The sequence below is a fragment of the Cyanistes caeruleus genome, chromosome 11, assembly GCF_971803275.1.
Source record: "Cyanistes caeruleus chromosome 11, bCyaCae1.hap1.1, whole genome shotgun sequence".
Taxonomy (NCBI): Eukaryota; Metazoa; Chordata; class Aves; order Passeriformes; family Paridae; genus Cyanistes; species Cyanistes caeruleus.
This window is the reverse complement of record NC_141711.1, coordinates 16,745,875-16,761,746: the sequence shown is the minus strand read 5'-3', so window position 1 is coordinate 16,761,746 and position 15,872 is coordinate 16,745,875. Positions and strand designations below refer to the sequence as shown.

The window sequence follows — 15,872 nt, the reverse complement described above, 5'->3', positions numbered from 1 at the left end:
CTTACTGGAGGTTATCCTCTGGCAGATTTTTCTTTCCTTATCTGCTGCAAAGCCCTGACTTTCCTATGCCTGTACACAGCTCTTCCAGGGCTCTGGGATCCTCCTGGGCATGTCTGTGGCTCCTGCTGCCATCGATGCTTTTGGCATTCCCAGGGCAGGAGACGGAGCATTGCTATAACTGAGCTGTACACGAGAGCGCGTGCCTGTCCCTAAAGCTCCTGTGTGTGAACGTGTCCTGAGGCAGGAGCAGTGCCCTGCCTGCCATCTGCAGAATCCCAGCCTGCCCTGGCATCCCCTGGGTCATGAAAGATTCCTCCAAGTCTGCCCTAGCCCAAAGTTAAGCCTAGCACAGACCCGGTTCCATTTATAGAAGCCTTCAATTAGAGGACAGCATTTTCCCAAGTCCTGCAGCAACACAACACACTTGGGCAAAGGAAAAAAAAACAACTCCCTGTCAGATCCCAGCCCCGTCCTTGTGATGACCCTTGGGACAGCAGTGTTCACTCAGAGCATGGCTGTGGGTCCAGAGGACAGCTCTGGGACAGCACTGCAGGTGCTGAACAAAGGAAGAGCTGAGGTGCAGCTTGGCATTGCTGCCTGTTGGGGAGGCGTCTGTGGGAGCAAGCACTACCTGTGGATCCCCATGTGGCTGATGGGTTCCCAACAGAGAACCTCCCCACAATCCAGGAGCAGTTTGCACCTGGCTAAGCCCATCATGCTTATGGGGTGGTTTTTTTCCCCCTCCCTAGGCAATGCCTGACATGTGGAAAAGTGCCCAGGAAGGGCTGGCTGGGCAGAGAGAGCAGCCCCAAGCTAAGGAGAGACAGAGCACAGCACAGCCACCACCCTGAGGTCACATCCATGTTCCAGCGTGGTCTCCTGGTACAAGGGAAGGACCTGGAGCAGCAGCAGGTTGTGCTGACCAGAGTGAGATCCAGGCAGTAGTGAAGGCAGGGAAGGGGCAAGAAAGGAGCTGCACCCCAGCCCAACCACAGTTTGCTGCTGGGAGGGAGAGAAACCCCAACTCCACCAGACCAAAACCTCCTCCCCAGGCAGAGCTGAGCACTCCTTCTTGTGCAAGGCAGTTGGAAAGGCTTGGCTCCACCATCCCTCCCACAACCCATCGCTGGGATGGCAGGAATCCCCTGCTCCTTGTGCCAAGAGCCTCTGGCCAGGGATGAGCCAAAAAGCTCATTTTAAATCTTTCAGTCATGGGACTGGAAGAAGTTAATATGCAGCAGGAGGGAGAGTTAGTCAGAGCTGCCATGTAGGGACCAGGTTTTTTATTAAGTGGAAAAAAAGCATCTAAGTAGCCTGGATTGACTGGTTAGAGCTGGCAGGCCAGCCCTGCTGCTGGCAGGGGCTGTGGGAGCTGCTGTGCAAGGCTGTGAAACCCTCCAAAGGGGTGTTAAAGAGCCCTTCCAATCCACCCTGGAGCCAGCAGATGCTGGTGGCCTCAGAGAGCTCTGTGGTGACCAGAAATTTGCAGAGATCCTAGCCAGAGATGGATCATGCACACACAGAGCCACAGATGATATTGGGGGGCTCACAGAAATGGCATTTATGGATGGCGCTCCAAAACATGAATTCCCCTTTAAGAGAAAGGGATGAGATTTAAGGCCAAGCTGAGAACAGACGAATATCAGGGATCCTTCACCAGGCTCTGCTAAGCACTGGGGTCTGAGCAGGTACTGAGCAGAGGATGGCCAAGCTCTGAGATCCCTCCGGAGGGTGCACTACTGCCCTCATGTCAGTCACCTCCAGGATGCCCAAATCCCAAATCCCAGTGCTCCCAGGTGGACAGGCTGGCATCACCCCTCACACCTCCCCTGGGCAGGCTGGAGCAGCTGGCCTGTGAACTCCCTGGACATGGAGCATGCTGGAGCTCCCAGGGGGTGGGAGGTAAAAGGGTGTCCCAGCCACAGCTGCCTTTCCAGTGCCCACACTGGTGCAGTGAGCACAGCTGCAGCCTTCCCTCTTCTCTGCTTGCAGCTGGCATTGGAGGTGGCATCTCGGCGCTGGACCATGGTGCTGTGAGGGCGAGCAGACCCTGCCCTGTGCCAGCATGGGGGCTCTCCCTGGCCACTGGCTGCCCCTGGCCACACTCCTGCTCTGCCTCCTCCTGCAGCAGCCGGGCAGCAGCAGGGCATGGAAACAGCACGCCCCACGCCTTCGCCTCACCTACAGAGGTAAGGGCTTCCTCGGGATCTGCACCTTGCCTGGGAGGGCTGGAAGAGCACCCTGCAGGAAGAAAAAGGGGGGCTTGGGGAGACAGGCAGCCCTCTGGTTGTGGCTGTAACCCCTTCACATTCTGGGCCCCCAGGATGTTTCAAGGGTGCAGCTCCAGGCACAGTCCTGGAAAAGGAGGTTGAACAGAGAATGTCCTGCTCTGATCCAGCAGAACACTGGGACCGGAGGAGATGTGTCCTTCTGCTCAGACTAACTGTGGACCTCTCTTGGTGTGTCCTGGGCTGGGGCTGAGCTGGGTATCCCTGGAGAATGTCCTCTGCCTTCAGCTGACAGGGACACTGAGCCCCAGGACAGTCACACCATCCTCTTCCTCTGCCTCCCACCAGCACAGTCCTACCCCAGCTCAGCCCTTCAGCTTTTGTCCCTCCTCTTCTGCTAGGAGAGACTGATTCCCTGTGCAGATCATCTCCCTGCTGCACCTCTGACTTCCTCCCTGCAGCTCTCTCTATTTAGATGATGAGTTCTTCAGGGGAGGCACAGTTTGCCCCTCTCAAGCCTGATGCAGAGGGGGGACTGCTTTGGTGACCTGAAGATGCAGCAAGGGCAGACTGACAGGCAGCATAAAACAGAGAAGTGTGCAAAGGGAGAAAGTCTACAGGGGAATGGCCTGAGCAGCTAGAACAGAAGCCTGCCAGCCTGGCAGCTTCTCACCCTGCCATGAACCTGCAACATGGATGTGGCCGATTGAGCTGCTTTCAGCTCCTCCTATATGAAAACAAGCAAGTTTCTTTGGAGAATGGCAGCTCAGCACATCCCCAGTGCTGTGCTGGATGTGACCATGGGGAGGGCTAGACCAGCCCTCTCCACACGTGAGAGAGGGTGGAGCAGCTTTCACATGGGCACGGCACTCGAGGCTCCAGGGCCACGCTCTTGGCCAGCTCCATCACCCTGAGAAGTCCTGCTCTCCAGGCAGGGACAACAGCACAGTGAAAGATGTTCCACATTTGTGGCTGGAGAGCACTGGATCTCCCAGGGATGCAGGATATCTGTGTGAGGAGATAGCCCTGCTGATAGCCCAGCTTAGAAATGGCTCAGCTCGGCCTTTCCTTGGAGCCAGAGGAGGCAGATGAGGCAGCTGGAGAGAAAGGGGACTGCTGACTTCAAAGCCCCACAGTGTCCTGGGGCCAGGCATGCCAAAAGCCCTCAAGCCTTGGGCAGAGGCAGAAGAGGAAGCTCCCAGCATCAGGAGGGCTCAAGGACGGAGTGAACAATGGTGAAGGGATGTGACTCATGGACAGCACCGGGCACGTTCAAGGACACAATGCCTTGAGAAGTTTAGGTTTAAAAACCCCTAGGAAAATAAATAATAAATAAAAGGAGACCTTTGAGAGTCCATCCATGGGATCAGCCTTGCCCTCAGATCCCAGCATGGGGGTGGCAGGCAGAGCCCTCGGTGGGGCGGGGGGAGAGGACGTAAGCAGGGTCGAGAGAAGGAAATGACAGCAGCGAGGTCCGGGAGAGCACAGGAAGGATGGGGCACAGGGCACGGGGCCAGGAACAACAGCAGCGGCTCCCACCCTGCCGAGGAGGTGAGGAGGAGGTTTATAATAGCACACAGGGGCAGCCTGGGTCAGCCCCAGCGCTGCCTGAGCTCAGCCTCTCTCTGCCCAGGCTGAGCAGCAGTGAAGTCCCAGCAGGGCTGCCAGCTCCTCCTACGGGAATATCCCTGGAGCTGGCAAATGGGTCCTGTGCCAGCCTCTGATCTGCAGCCAGGCAGGACTCAGGGGCCACACCACACAGCAGGTGCTCCGGAGCACGGGGAGGTCCTGGGGCTCTGCTGTTCACACCAAGGGCTGCCCTGGCACATCCCTTATCAGCCGTGAGGGGCCAGAGCCCGATTTAGCACCAAGCTTCCCCTGGGCTTCGGGGATCTCCTCTGTGGGCTGCTGTGCCTGGCGAGGGGGAAGAGGAGGGGGCAGCCCCCCGGCACAGCCGGGCTGTGACCCCAGGAAGCTCAGGGTCACCCTGCACAGAGGATGGTGTGGCTGAGGGGCAGGCAGAGATGATGGATGAGACACGGTGCTTACAGTGGTCTCAGCAATGAAGACAAACAGCATGGCCTTGGGAGATAGTGAACACAAAGGAGAGGATGTTTCTCTGGGCTCACCCATAGGTTTGGCCATGGCATGGCTGCTGCAGAGCACCCCTGGTTCCCTGTCTCCAGGGTCAGGTTTGGGTCTAACGAGCTGAGGGTGAGAAGAGGCTGGTTTTGGTGCAGCAGCTTCCTGGGTCTGGATCCCAGCACTTGCTGTCCCCTTGGTGAGGTAGCAGAGCAATGGGCCAGGCTCAGACCCTCCTGGTCATTAACCTGCCAGAGGGTGCAAGTGTGGGGCAGTGAGTCCTTCCAGGGCTCTCCCACGTCCTACCAGAGGCAGCAGAGAGGGCTCTTCCATCAGCCTGCCTGACCTCGTCCTCAGACAGGGCTGCTGCAGCTCAGACCAGCAAGTGAGACCAGTCTTGTACCCATTCCTCCTAATTACACTCATGTACTGCATGAGCCTTTGCCCTTCCACCCCAACCCTTCCCCAGAGCCCTGCTTGACATTTCTCCTGGACCAGGCAGGTCCTGGGAGCGTTGGCAGACACATGAGGGTGAACGATGCACCCCACCCTGTTGGAGATCCAGCAGGGACAATGGAAAGGCCAACAGGAATTCAGCTCTTAATCCCATTCAGCTGGTGGGAAATGGCCTGGAAGCCTTCTGCCCTGTATCCTGGGTACCCAGAGGAGGGCCCTTGGGCACCCAGGCAAGGCAGGGAGTGCAGTGGGGCTGTGCAATTTTTGTGGCAGCAGGAGAAGGAGAGCCAGGAGCTCCCTGATGTGGCTCGGAGCTGCTGGAGTGCCAGGAGCTCCCTGGAGCAGGGAGATGGAAGCTCTAGCTGGGAGCCAGCCTGGCTGCTCCATCCTGTCCCAGCAGGGACCAGGGGACGGCAGCGGTGTCTCCAGCCCGCAGGCTCTGGCCTCGCTTCCCCTCTGCCCTGGAAGGAAGTGAGACAAGCTCCCGGGTCAGCCGGTTCCCTTTGGATGGAGCCGTGCCTGTGCCCACGTCCACCCCACCTGCAGCCGCATGTCCACACTGCACCCACCAGGCTTCCCCTGAGTACCTCCTTCCCTCTGTCCTGACACACTGCTTCACTCCCTGATATTTTGGGCAGACTTTCAGCTTTCTTACAAGTTTCCCTGAGTTTCCAGCCACATTCCATCTCCATTCAGTCCCCATCCACTGCAGCCCATCTCCATCTCTCCCTCCCATGGCCCCACTTTTGCTCGTTACTCAGGAGCAGCCTTGCCAGAGTAACCAACCCTCTATCCCAGCCACGTCCTGTCACTTTTGGAGAGGGAGGAGATGTGTTTTGACTTCTGGAAGCTCCAAGGACTGCCTCCATGCTGGTTTTTGACCCCCCTTGATCCTTGGGACCAGGGGCTGGTGGGTGGCAGTTGCTGCGGTGCTGTACTGGGGCAGCCACCGCTCCATCTGCACTGGGGGATGCTCGCCCCACAGACAGCCCCCAAACCTGGCACTGCACATCACAGACCAATACTGGCCCCAGGGATGTTGCTTCCGGAGTTTTAACCGAGACACAACAGCTTATTGTCCTCCTCACACACCCACGAGGCCACGACTGTGCCAGAAGGGCCAGGCGAGCTCCGGCTGCTGCACGGGCGGAGCCGTGGCCGGAGCAGCAGAGCCTTTCCCACTGTCCTGTCTCTGCTCCCAAAGGAGTGCACTGGCTCTATGGCACCCTTGGATCTTTCCCTGAGCCAGCCTAATGCTGGGTTTAGGCTGTGCCTCAGGACACAGAGTGGGAAATGTGGGGTGCTTGGTTGGGGTGGCACTGGAGCCACAGGTGGGGATCTCCCCTATGAGGGTCAGTCCCAGCACATCCACCCACCTGCCTGACTCTGTGAAGGCTTCTGGGCTCTACCCCACGCACAGACTCAGGGGTGGGTGTGGGGGGTGTTCAGACCAGGTTGTGTTGGCTCTGTTTCCATACAGCTTTTCCTTGGAGGGATGCTTTGCCCCAGCAAACAGCAAAAACCTTTTTAAATGTAAACTCTCTTGATCCGGAGCCCAGGGAAGACATGCCAGGAGTCACAGCAAGCGAGTCACCTCTCTGCTCCATCCTCTGCCCACCTGGTTTCAGGGTGCAAAGGCTTTGGGGCTCCGGGAGTTCCTCTGGAAGACAGGCTGGAAGCTGTCTCTGAGCTACTGGGGCTGAATCCCTGTCCTGCCCTGTGCCTGCAAACCAGCCCAGCCAGGGCAAGGTCAGCACAGCTCTGCTCTCTGTAGGAGTGACTCTTTCCCTCAGCTTGGCTCGTGGAAGAGGCTCCATGATGAGCTCAGGGGCAGTGAGGGTGGTGGGTTTTGCCCTGGCAGTGGCAGGAATATCGTGTACCCTTGGAGCAAGGATAGGTAACCAAAGCTGTTCCAGAGAGGGAGGCATGGGGCCTCTTGCTGCTGTTGTGTCATTCATGGATGGGTTTCTCTTTCTCCCACCTTGTTTGTGCTCCTCAGACCTGCTGAAATCCAACAGCTCTCACCTGCTGCTGGCTTCAGGGGATAAGATGGATTTCCAAGCCCTCTTGGTGGATGAAGACAGGGCCTGGCTGATGGTGGGAGCAAAGAACCATATCTTCCTTCTCCACCTGGACCATCCCAGCAGAGAGCCTGAGAAGGTCAGTGCTGGGAGGATGGTGGCACTGGCCAGGCTGGCCTCTTCCTCCCTGGGAACCACTCCTTGTCCCAGCACCAGGGCGTGGAGGTGGATGTGCTCTGAAGTGGGCTGTTCTAACCTCACCAGGGACACATTTACACCAGGATGTCTCAATCAGTGGGGTCAGCCCATCCCTGGTGGAGCTGAGCCCTGCTGGGAAGGGCTGGCGCCAGAGGGTGGCTTGGCCAAGAGCTGTGACCTGGGTGGACTGCAGTGCCCAGAGCCCTGCTGTCACACCTAATCCCTGCTGCTGCTGCTGCCTCAAGAGCTCCAGCAGCAAGTCCACTAATGTCATCCCAAGACATCCTGCTGGCCGGGTGCGCGGCCGGAGCCCAACAAAAGAAAATCCCATTAAGGCGCTACAGCCTGGTGTTCCCACAGGCTGGGATCCAGGAGTGCCTGCCCACAGCCTGGGTGGGCCACGGCACGCCCAGGCTCTGTCCCCACGCCAGGTTCACTCCGAGTTGATCTGGCAGGCTGCCCACAGGGCTCTGGGAGCTCAGGGGGGTGTCAGACCTGTGCCAGAGCAACCCCACGTCCTGCACCTGAGCCTGGCAGCGCCTGTGGGCTGAGCCTGTTCCCACTGGTGCCACAGGGGGCTGAGGGGAGCAGGGGCAGCATCCGTGGGGTCTTTGTGTTTCAGATTTTTTGGCCAGCCCCCAGGGAGCAGGTGGAGCACTGCCAGCTGGCAGGGAAGAACGTGGAGGTAAGTAGGGCTGGCAGCCCCCACCTTGAGCCTTGGCAGCTCAGCACGGATATTAAACAACCCCATCGCCCCAAAAGGGAGCCTGGGGGTCTGCCTTGAATGGTCTGTGCAGCCAGCTGGAGCTGAGCCAGCTGAACAGCTGCCAGGACAGGGACTGGCCAGGCTCCTCACCCCCAGCAGTCACCACAGCTAAGGCCTGACAAACATCTCCCATGTGCAGACCGAGTGTGCCAACTTCATCCGCCTTCTTCAGCCCTTCAACCAGAGCCACGTGTTCGCCTGTGGCACCGGCTCCTACCAGCCTGTCTGTGCCTTCATCCAGCTGGGAGCCAGGGGGAAGGTGAGGGACACCCTGGAGACACATATCCCTATGGCAGAAGGTGCCAAGAGACCCCCTCTCTCTGGGAACAGGGGGAAGAGGGAGCCTCAGAGCCTCAGGGGGCAGGGGGGCAGCCGCCTGGTGCAGTTCCTGGCATTCACATGGAGAGAGCAGCTCTGGCTTGGGAGTGTCAGGGCGTCCCAGTGGCGATGGGACCAGGCATTCCCCTCAGGAGCCCACTCATCACAGACACACCAACCTCCTTCCCACTCTTCCCCCCAAGTTCCAGCTTGTTCCCAGGCTCCCCCTGGGCTGACATCTCCCCCTTGGCTCTGGCAGGATGCCAGGGCTCCCCGCATGCAGCTGGTGAGCCACTCCCTGGAATCGGGGCGAGGACGATGCCCGTACAGCCCCCATGAACCCTTCACAGGCCTCCTCATGGGTAAGAGTGAGTGAGGAGAACAGGGGATGGTGGGAGGGGGAGCGCTGGGAATAATCTGTGCTGGGAGGTGCTGCTTCCCACCCACACCCCCCTGACCCTGCAGGTGGGGAGCTGTATTCAGGCACCTCCAGTGACTTCATGGGCAGCAGCGCTGCCTTCTTCCGGACCTGGGTCCATGGGGCCGAGCAGAGCTACATCCGCACGGAGCAGAACCAGGACCACTGGCTCCACGGTAGGAGCAGGGGGACCTGTGGGGAATGGGAGCCTCTCCTGTCAGCTGGGGAGAGGCTGGTGCCAGCACTGGGGCCAGAGTACTGCTCTGGGCCCTCTGTCCTTGCTGGGGAGAAGCATTGATGAAGCCCCTGGTGAGACCCATGCTCCAGCACATGTTCCACAACCTCAGCGCTGGGAATGGTGTTCTGCCTCCTGGGCTCTGTGTCCCCTCAGCACCTCACACTGTTCTCAAGGGCTTTCAGGGCTGTACCACAGGGTGGGATCAGGGCACAGGGCCACATTGTGGCCACATTGCTCCTTCCCTCCGCAGAGCCCACATTTGTTGGCGCCTATGCCATCCCCGATACCCACAACCCCCACGATGATAAAGTCTACATCTTCTTCCGTGAGACGGCTGTGGAAGCTGGGCAGTGGGAGCGGCGGCACATCCACGCCAGGGTGGCCAGGGTCTGCAAGGTCAGTTTCCAAGGCCAGCACCCTGTGGCCTGTTGTCCCACCAAAAGTGGGCTTTTACCTGCTTTGGACCAAGGAGCAGCCCAAGCAGAGGAGTGTGAGGGTGCCACTGCACACCTACCACAGGGCAGAAGGCTCAGGGCTGGGTGTGTGGGAATGAGGGGGGCACAGCACTGGAGGAAACTCAGAGAGGCTGGGCTGATCCTGGCTCTTGGTGCCTGGCAGAACGATGTTGGAGGGAAGCGCAGCCTCATCAACCGCTGGAGCACGTTCCTGAAGGCCCGCCTGGTGTGCTCCATCCCCGGGCCCCAGGGCACTGAGACCCACTTTGACCAACTGGGTGAGTGCCCAGCCCTGTCTGCAGCCGGGAGCAAGGCAACTCCACCGCGGCTGTTCCCTCCAGCACGCCCCCGGGATGCCCACCTGCATCCCCTGGATGGACGGGTGCTCCAGCTCTGGGGTGCCTCACCTCCACCCCTCTCTTTGCAGAGGATGTTTTCCTCCTGCGCACCCGGGACCCGCAGAACCCCCTTATCTTTGGGCTCTTCACGGTCTCCAGGTAAGCAGGACCCTCATCAGGGCTGGCTGTGTCAAAGGGATTCCTGTCACCGTTTCACTCCAGGGCCCACAGAGGACAGCGTGGGCTCAGCGGGGTGTGTGTGCATACACCTGGTCCCCGTGGAGCTGACACTGAGAGCCCTGTGCTTCCCGACAGCGGCGTCTTCAGCGGCTCTGCCGTCTGCATCTACTCCATGGCTGCGGTGAGAGCCGCCTTCAGCGGCCCCTTCGCGCACAAGGAGGGATTCGACTACCGCTGGGTGGAATACAAGGGACGTGTTCCCTACCCCCGGCCCGGCACGGTAAGGGAATGGGGAGCAGCTGCAGGGGGAGCGGGACAGGCTGGCCTGGCCCTAATGCAGCCCCTGTGTCACACAGTGCCCCAGTGAGACGTACGACCCCCTCCTGCAGTCCACCAAGGACTTTCCCGACGAGCTGATCAGCTTCATGCGCGGCCACCAGCTGATGTGGGAGCCCGTGTACCCGCAGGGCCGGCAGCCCGTGCTGCTCCGGGTCAATGTTCCCTACCGGCTGCGGCGGCTGCTGGTGCACCGGCTGGACACCGAGAGCCGCCACTACGACCTGCTCTTCCTCGGCACAGGTGGGAGCTCACGGAACGCTGCCACCGCGGGGCAGCTTGTGTCGCACTCGGGTTCCTCCAGCGCGGGGGGCTCCCGACCCTGACAGCTCCTCCTCCCGCTGCCTTCCCAGATGACGGCAAAGTCCTGAAGGTGGCCCTGGCCGGCGGGGTGAGCCGTGGTCCCGAGGTGATCAGCCTGGAGGAGATCAGCGTCACTAAGGTACGGGCAGCCGGGGTGGCACCGAGGGGGGCTGAAATGAGATGGTTGGATCGCACAGCCTCCCCCTCCCGTGGCCGTGGCACCCTCCCTGCAGGCTCTGCCCTCTCAGGGAGGTTCTCACCTCACTGCTGGGGGCTCCCACCTGCCCTGGGCAGCTGAAAATGTTACAAGCACCGAGAGGTGCCAGTGGGGCTGGAGCCATGTCATCTTCCAGCTCCCCATCCAGTCCCTGAGGGAGCTTGAGGGTTGCACTTTGGAGCCCACGCTGAAATGGGAGGGCTGAGCCCAGCTTTGAAAGCAGAGCTGCTGGGGAGAGCTGTCCTGGGCTGCCCACACCAGGCAGAGCCAGCCCAGGGCTCCTTGCATGGAGCAGGTGGAGCTGTGACCTGGCCCAGGGGCCTGGCATCCTGTAACCCCTGGGGACACACAATCCTACTTGGTACACCAATCCTCCTTGGGGCACCCAGGAGGGACTGATGTGGCTGCAGCACCCTCTTGTTTCCCCTCCAGGTACCTTCTCCCATCCTGGACATGAAGTTATCACCAAAGCGGGTGAGTGTCCCTTCTTCTCCCTAAAGCAGTCCGGGAACAGGCACAGAGGCCAGCTGGTCCCAGCCACTCTGCCGGGTCCCTTGGCCCCAGGGGGTGCACATTTAGGGAATGGGATCCTGCCAGGGCATTAAGGGGGAGGCAGGCTCTGTCTCCCACCCCTACTGTCCCCCAGCGTGCCCACCCCAGCACGGGGCAGGGGCTCTGTTCCCTGCCAGTCCCGGCCTCCAGCCGTGGGCGCTGACTGCCGCTGTCCCGCTTGCCCGAGCAGCAGGAGCTGTTTGTGAGCAGCACCCACGGGCTGCTCCAGCTCTCCCTGTACCGCTGCGAGCTCTACGGCAAAACCTGCACCGACTGCTGCCTGGCCAGGGATCCCTACTGCACCTGGGACGGCAAGACCTGCGCCCCGCACCTGCTCACCGAGAAGAGGTGAGCGTGTGCCCGCACCAGCCCTGCATCCTCCTGCAAGGTGATGCTGTTGGCAGCAGGGAAGGGCAAGGGCAGCCCTGGAGCCTGGAGTCCCATCAGCCAGACCCCTACTGCCACTCTGCCTGCCTGCCACCCACCCTTTCCTGGCCCCCTTCTTGCGGCATTGCCACGGAGGGGTGCCACAGCCTGGGGTGGGACAGCCACAGCCCTCTCTGCTCTCCCGCAGGCGTGCCCGCTGCCAGGACGTGCTGAAAGCCGACCCGCTCAGCCAGTGCCAGGACACGGCCGAGGGTGAGCGCCAGCTCCGGCGGGGGCAGCCGGCTGTGCCCGGGGAGCGCCGTGCCCAGGAGGGCGGGGGGCACCGCGCTGGGAAACCAGTGCCAACACCGCGGGCTGGCTGCTCCCTCCCTTCCCTCCGGTCACACAGCCCCCACTGAGGGTGCTCACCCCCTCCCCTGCACAGGGACTGCTGCGCTGGAGAAGGTGGTTTTTGGGGTGGAGAAGAACTCCACTTTCCTCGAGTGCCTGGCGCGCTCCCCGCAGATCACGACCCGCTGGCTGGTGCGGCGCGGCGAGGAGACAGCACCGAGCGAGGTACGGGACAGGGAGCAGGGACGGGGAGCAGGGAGGGCTTTATTCCCCAGAACTGACCCACGAGCTCTGTCTTCGCCCTAGGTCAGAAACAACGGGCATTTCTTGGTGCTGGAGCAAGGGCTGCTGATCCGCCAGCTGGCGAGGGAGGACATGGGCACCTACGAGTGCCAGGCGGTGGAACGCTCCTTCTCCCGGCTCCTCACCCGCTACAGCCTCCGCATCATCAGACACGAGGCCGCGGAGCTGCCACCGTACAAACGGAGCAAGGGGGATGAGCCGGGAGGGACCCACCAGAGCCCCCGGCCCCGGATTGACCTGCACCCGGGCTCCAAGGGCTTCCCTCGGGCCCTGGGGGCACCGGGCACCAGCCTGGACGCCTACTGCAATGCCCTGAGGCTGCAGGAGCGGCAGCGGCAGCGAGCCTGGCACAAGTGGCAGCACCAGTCCCCGGACAGCAAGAACGGCCGGGTGCGGAGGCAGCCGCAGCGCCTGTGAGCGGCAGAGGGATCCGGGGCTACCCACAGCTCCCTCCCCGGTCTCTCCAGGGCCCTTCTCGCACGTCGGCACCAGCTCCGGGACACCTCTCGCCTTCCCGTGCAGAACCGCCTCGCTGTTACTACCTCAACCCCCGCCAGCCCCGCGGCCTCTCCGCGCCCCACGGGGCACCGGGGACAGGGCACGCAGCCTGCGCCGGCTCCCCGAGACTCAAAGCTATTCACCTGCAGAATATTTATTGTCCCTGTTTTGCCCTGGCCCCGACTGATGATCAGCAGCAGCAGCAACAGAGGACAGGGAGGGGCGAGGGCCAGCTGTCCCAATGGTTCCCTGACTCCCGCAGCAGCCAGCCCAGGCAGGGCCGGCCGTGTGATGCCTCCCTTCCCTCTGGAGGCGGCACGATGCTCACCCGGATGCTGCCGAGGTGTGGATGGAGCCCAGATGCTGCTGGAAGCAGCAGGACACAGCTGCTGGCTGAGCCTGGGCTCCAGGTGTGCAGAGATGCTCATACCCAGCCTAGCTCCAACCCGCACCAGCTTCAAACCACACCACTTTTTTTCATTTTGACATTTATTTTACTGGGGGGGGAACCAAAAAAGAGAGAAGCAACAGGCAGTTATACCAACTTACAGTTTATTATTTTTTTAAAAAATGACATGAAACACAAGTAAAAATAAATACATCATATAAACAACAAATTGTTCAAAGTCTCTGTTCTGGGAGATCAGGCGAGCACATCCCGTTCGACAGAGAGAAGAGGGAAGCACATGATCATGCGTGGGGCCAACTGACCGACCCACCCTGCTAGCAACACTCCTCTTTCCAACCACAACAAGACAGGCCACAAACTAAGGCGGTAGTAAAAAAAAAAAAAAAAAAAAAAAGAAAGAAAAAGAAACCCAAACCAACAGAAAACCCCAAATGAGACTCAGTGATGGATTCCTTCAGGCTCCCATGGATCTGCCAGACTCCAGCTCCAGGTACCACGAAGCTGCCAAGGCAGTGGTGGTGGTTGGGGAGGTGGCAGAGGTTGCTCTCCCTCACTTGCCCCATCACCCCTTCGCAGGGAGTGCTTGCTCCAAGATGCAAGGAGCCATCCCTCACTGTAATCTAGCTGGACTATGGTCCCTGTTTAACCTCTGCCCCCTGCCCCAGCCCTCCCCCACCCCCGGTTCTTCCAAGACTGGATCAACAGAATTTATTCCAGAGTGGCGAGAAATACCAGCTGTGAAGGTATTTGCTGTACTTGTCCCTGTTGGCCTGGTAGCCACCCCCAAACCAGCAGCAATTCTTGCACATTCAGCCTCTTGAATTTGTTTCCCAGAGAAGCTGTGGCTGCCCCATCTCTGGAAATGCCCAAGGCCAGGCTGGACAGGGCTTGGAACAACCTGGTCTAGTGGAAGGTGTCCCTGCCATGGCAGGGGGGCTGGAACAAGACAGCCCAAACCATTCTATGATTCACTGACATCATTAAGTTAAAATATACATAATTTCTAGTGGAGATCCTGTGGAAATCCCACCCTTTGCTTGCCAGAATATTTGCTTTCTCCAAGTAGCTGCACCCAACCTCCCCACCCGCCCAGACACTCCAGGACAACATGCAGCAGATCCTGCCCAACATGGGCCAGGCTGGGCTGTGTTGCCCCCACCCTACAGCCCCCCAGGAAGCCCCAAGAGCCACATCAGCAGTGGGGACAACAAGGCCACCAAGCCCCGTGTCATGGGGACTGTCCCACAGTGGTACCCAGCCTTCACCCGACTGTCCCCAGGAGAGCAAACCTCACACCAAAGGCAAGGGCTGAGGGCTGGGTGCCAGTGCACAGGGCAGCTGACCATTCCTGAGGCCCCCACAGATCTGCCCTGGCCTTGGGCTGTGCTCAGAAATCTTCCTTATTGTCCAAAACTCTCTGCAGAGAGTCCTGCACTGCTGCCCTCAGTGTCATCCACAGCCCCTCTGAGAACCAGCAGCTGCTTCCCATCGGGTCATTTGGAGACAGAAATTCAGCAGCATAAGAAAAATTTAACCCGTACAGGGAAAGCCCCTGTTCCAGGCTCAGGAAAACCAAGAGAGGACCCTCTGCAGCAGAATCACATGCTGGGGAGGAGAAACCTCTGGGGAGAGCAGATGAGGGAGAAGAGCAGGCCCCACAGGAGGGGAGTTTAAGAATTTAGAGAGCTCCCGCACTGGGGATAACCCACACCCTCCTGTGGCTTCTGTGGGGCAGAGGAAATCCTTCCCATGGCACCGTGGCAGAGCAGGTGCCTCTGGCTGCCTTGGAGCAGCCCCAGCCACACATGGGAACTCCCATGGGAGCCCTGTGGGCAGCACGGCCATCCCTGTGACACCTCAGCCGAGGCTCCGCCAGGGCCCACCCCCTCACTAAAGGGGGGCCCAGGGCTGGTGGATGGGGCAGAGCTGGGGTTGCACTTGAGCCCTTGTTGTGCAGGGTCCCTGTGCTGCAGCTGCTGGGGCTGCAGATGTTTGCCAGCAGCAGATCATGTGCAGGACAGCCCCACCACAGGAGGGTGCCAAGGGGTGTACAAGCCATGGACACACAGGAGGTGGGACAGCCCTCACACCTCACCCTGGTGCTGGGTTAACAGCCAGCCCGGAGCACAGTCTGCACCCTGTGGCAGCAGAATGCCAGTCACCCTCAGCTCCTACAGCCACAGGGCTCAGGCTGTGCTGGGGGACCACTGGAGAACATCAGGTGGCAGCACAGGGACGTGCCAGGGCGTGCTCTGGAAGCCCTGGGCGCTCTCCTGGAGAGGCAAGGAGCAGAGAGGTGTGCAGTCACCAGTACCACATCCAGACCACAGTGCTGACTGCACCCAGCCACATCTTCACACCTTGTCCCAGCACAGGCCCCATTCAGAGATGATGTGGGAGGGTCCCTTGGATGAGCCCCACTACCCTGACCCCACAGGAAGGGCTGGGGTGGCCGCAGGGCTCTGGAGGGTCTGCTCACATTCCCACCTCCCACACGCGCCCGCAGGTCTCAACACTTGCTACTCTTGACAAGGAAAGCCCTTGCTAGGTGCATTCCCCAGATCCACAGGAAAACTGACAGCCTCACAGGGACGCAACGGACATCTGGGCAAGCTGGTCATACAATCAGTGTCACAGGGTAGTGCATGAGGTGGACACACAGAGCACAGGAGGGCATGACTCACAGATGCAGCACTGTCAAGTCTTTGGAGAAACTTGCATGAACACCATCAGTTAATTTGCTTTGTTACTTTTGTGGGGGGGTTTGATTTTTATTTCCATGGTGCATCCAAAGACAAGTTGTCCAGCAGTTTGCTCAGAACCCCTCGGTTTTCAACTC

The 15,872-nt window shown here is 60.0% G+C and overlaps 2 protein-coding genes across 11 annotated transcripts in view; one reads left to right on the top strand and one right to left on the bottom strand.

Moving 5' to 3' along the window:
* LOC111935326 (semaphorin-3D-like) overlaps positions 1 to 13,241 on the top strand; it is a 23,810-nt gene extending 10,569 nt beyond the window's left edge. For all 4 annotated transcript variants that reach the window (XM_086846245.1, XM_086846246.1, XM_086846247.1 and 1 more), the window contains 17 exons: positions 1,993 to 2,189; positions 6,766 to 6,926; positions 7,608 to 7,670; positions 7,891 to 8,010; positions 8,329 to 8,431; positions 8,535 to 8,663; positions 8,976 to 9,121; positions 9,344 to 9,458; positions 9,608 to 9,677; positions 9,834 to 9,978; positions 10,055 to 10,277; positions 10,388 to 10,476; positions 10,987 to 11,028; positions 11,297 to 11,454; positions 11,681 to 11,745; positions 11,918 to 12,048; positions 12,130 to 13,241. In XM_086846245.1, coding sequence (XP_086702371.1) covers positions 1,993 to 2,189; positions 6,766 to 6,926; positions 7,608 to 7,670; positions 7,891 to 8,010; positions 8,329 to 8,431; positions 8,535 to 8,663; positions 8,976 to 9,121; positions 9,344 to 9,458; positions 9,608 to 9,677; positions 9,834 to 9,978; positions 10,055 to 10,277; positions 10,388 to 10,476; positions 10,987 to 11,028; positions 11,297 to 11,454; positions 11,681 to 11,745; positions 11,918 to 12,048; positions 12,130 to 12,543 — 2,371 coding nt within the window. In that variant the 3' untranslated portion in view covers positions 12,544 to 13,241. The remainder of the gene's footprint in view (positions 1 to 1,992; positions 2,190 to 6,765; positions 6,927 to 7,607; positions 7,671 to 7,890; positions 8,011 to 8,328; positions 8,432 to 8,534; positions 8,664 to 8,975; positions 9,122 to 9,343; positions 9,459 to 9,607; positions 9,678 to 9,833; positions 9,979 to 10,054; positions 10,278 to 10,387; positions 10,477 to 10,986; positions 11,029 to 11,296; positions 11,455 to 11,680; positions 11,746 to 11,917; positions 12,049 to 12,129) is intronic.
* Positions 13,160 to 15,872, bottom strand: part of RAD54L2 (RAD54 like 2) — an 85,800-nt gene continuing 83,087 nt past the window's right edge. For all 7 annotated transcript variants that reach the window (XM_086846235.1, XM_086846234.1, XM_086846240.1 and 4 more), the window contains one exon: positions 13,160 to 15,872. In XM_086846235.1, the coding sequence (XP_086702361.1) occupies positions 15,805 to 15,872 (68 nt within the window). In that variant the 3' untranslated portion in view covers positions 13,160 to 15,804.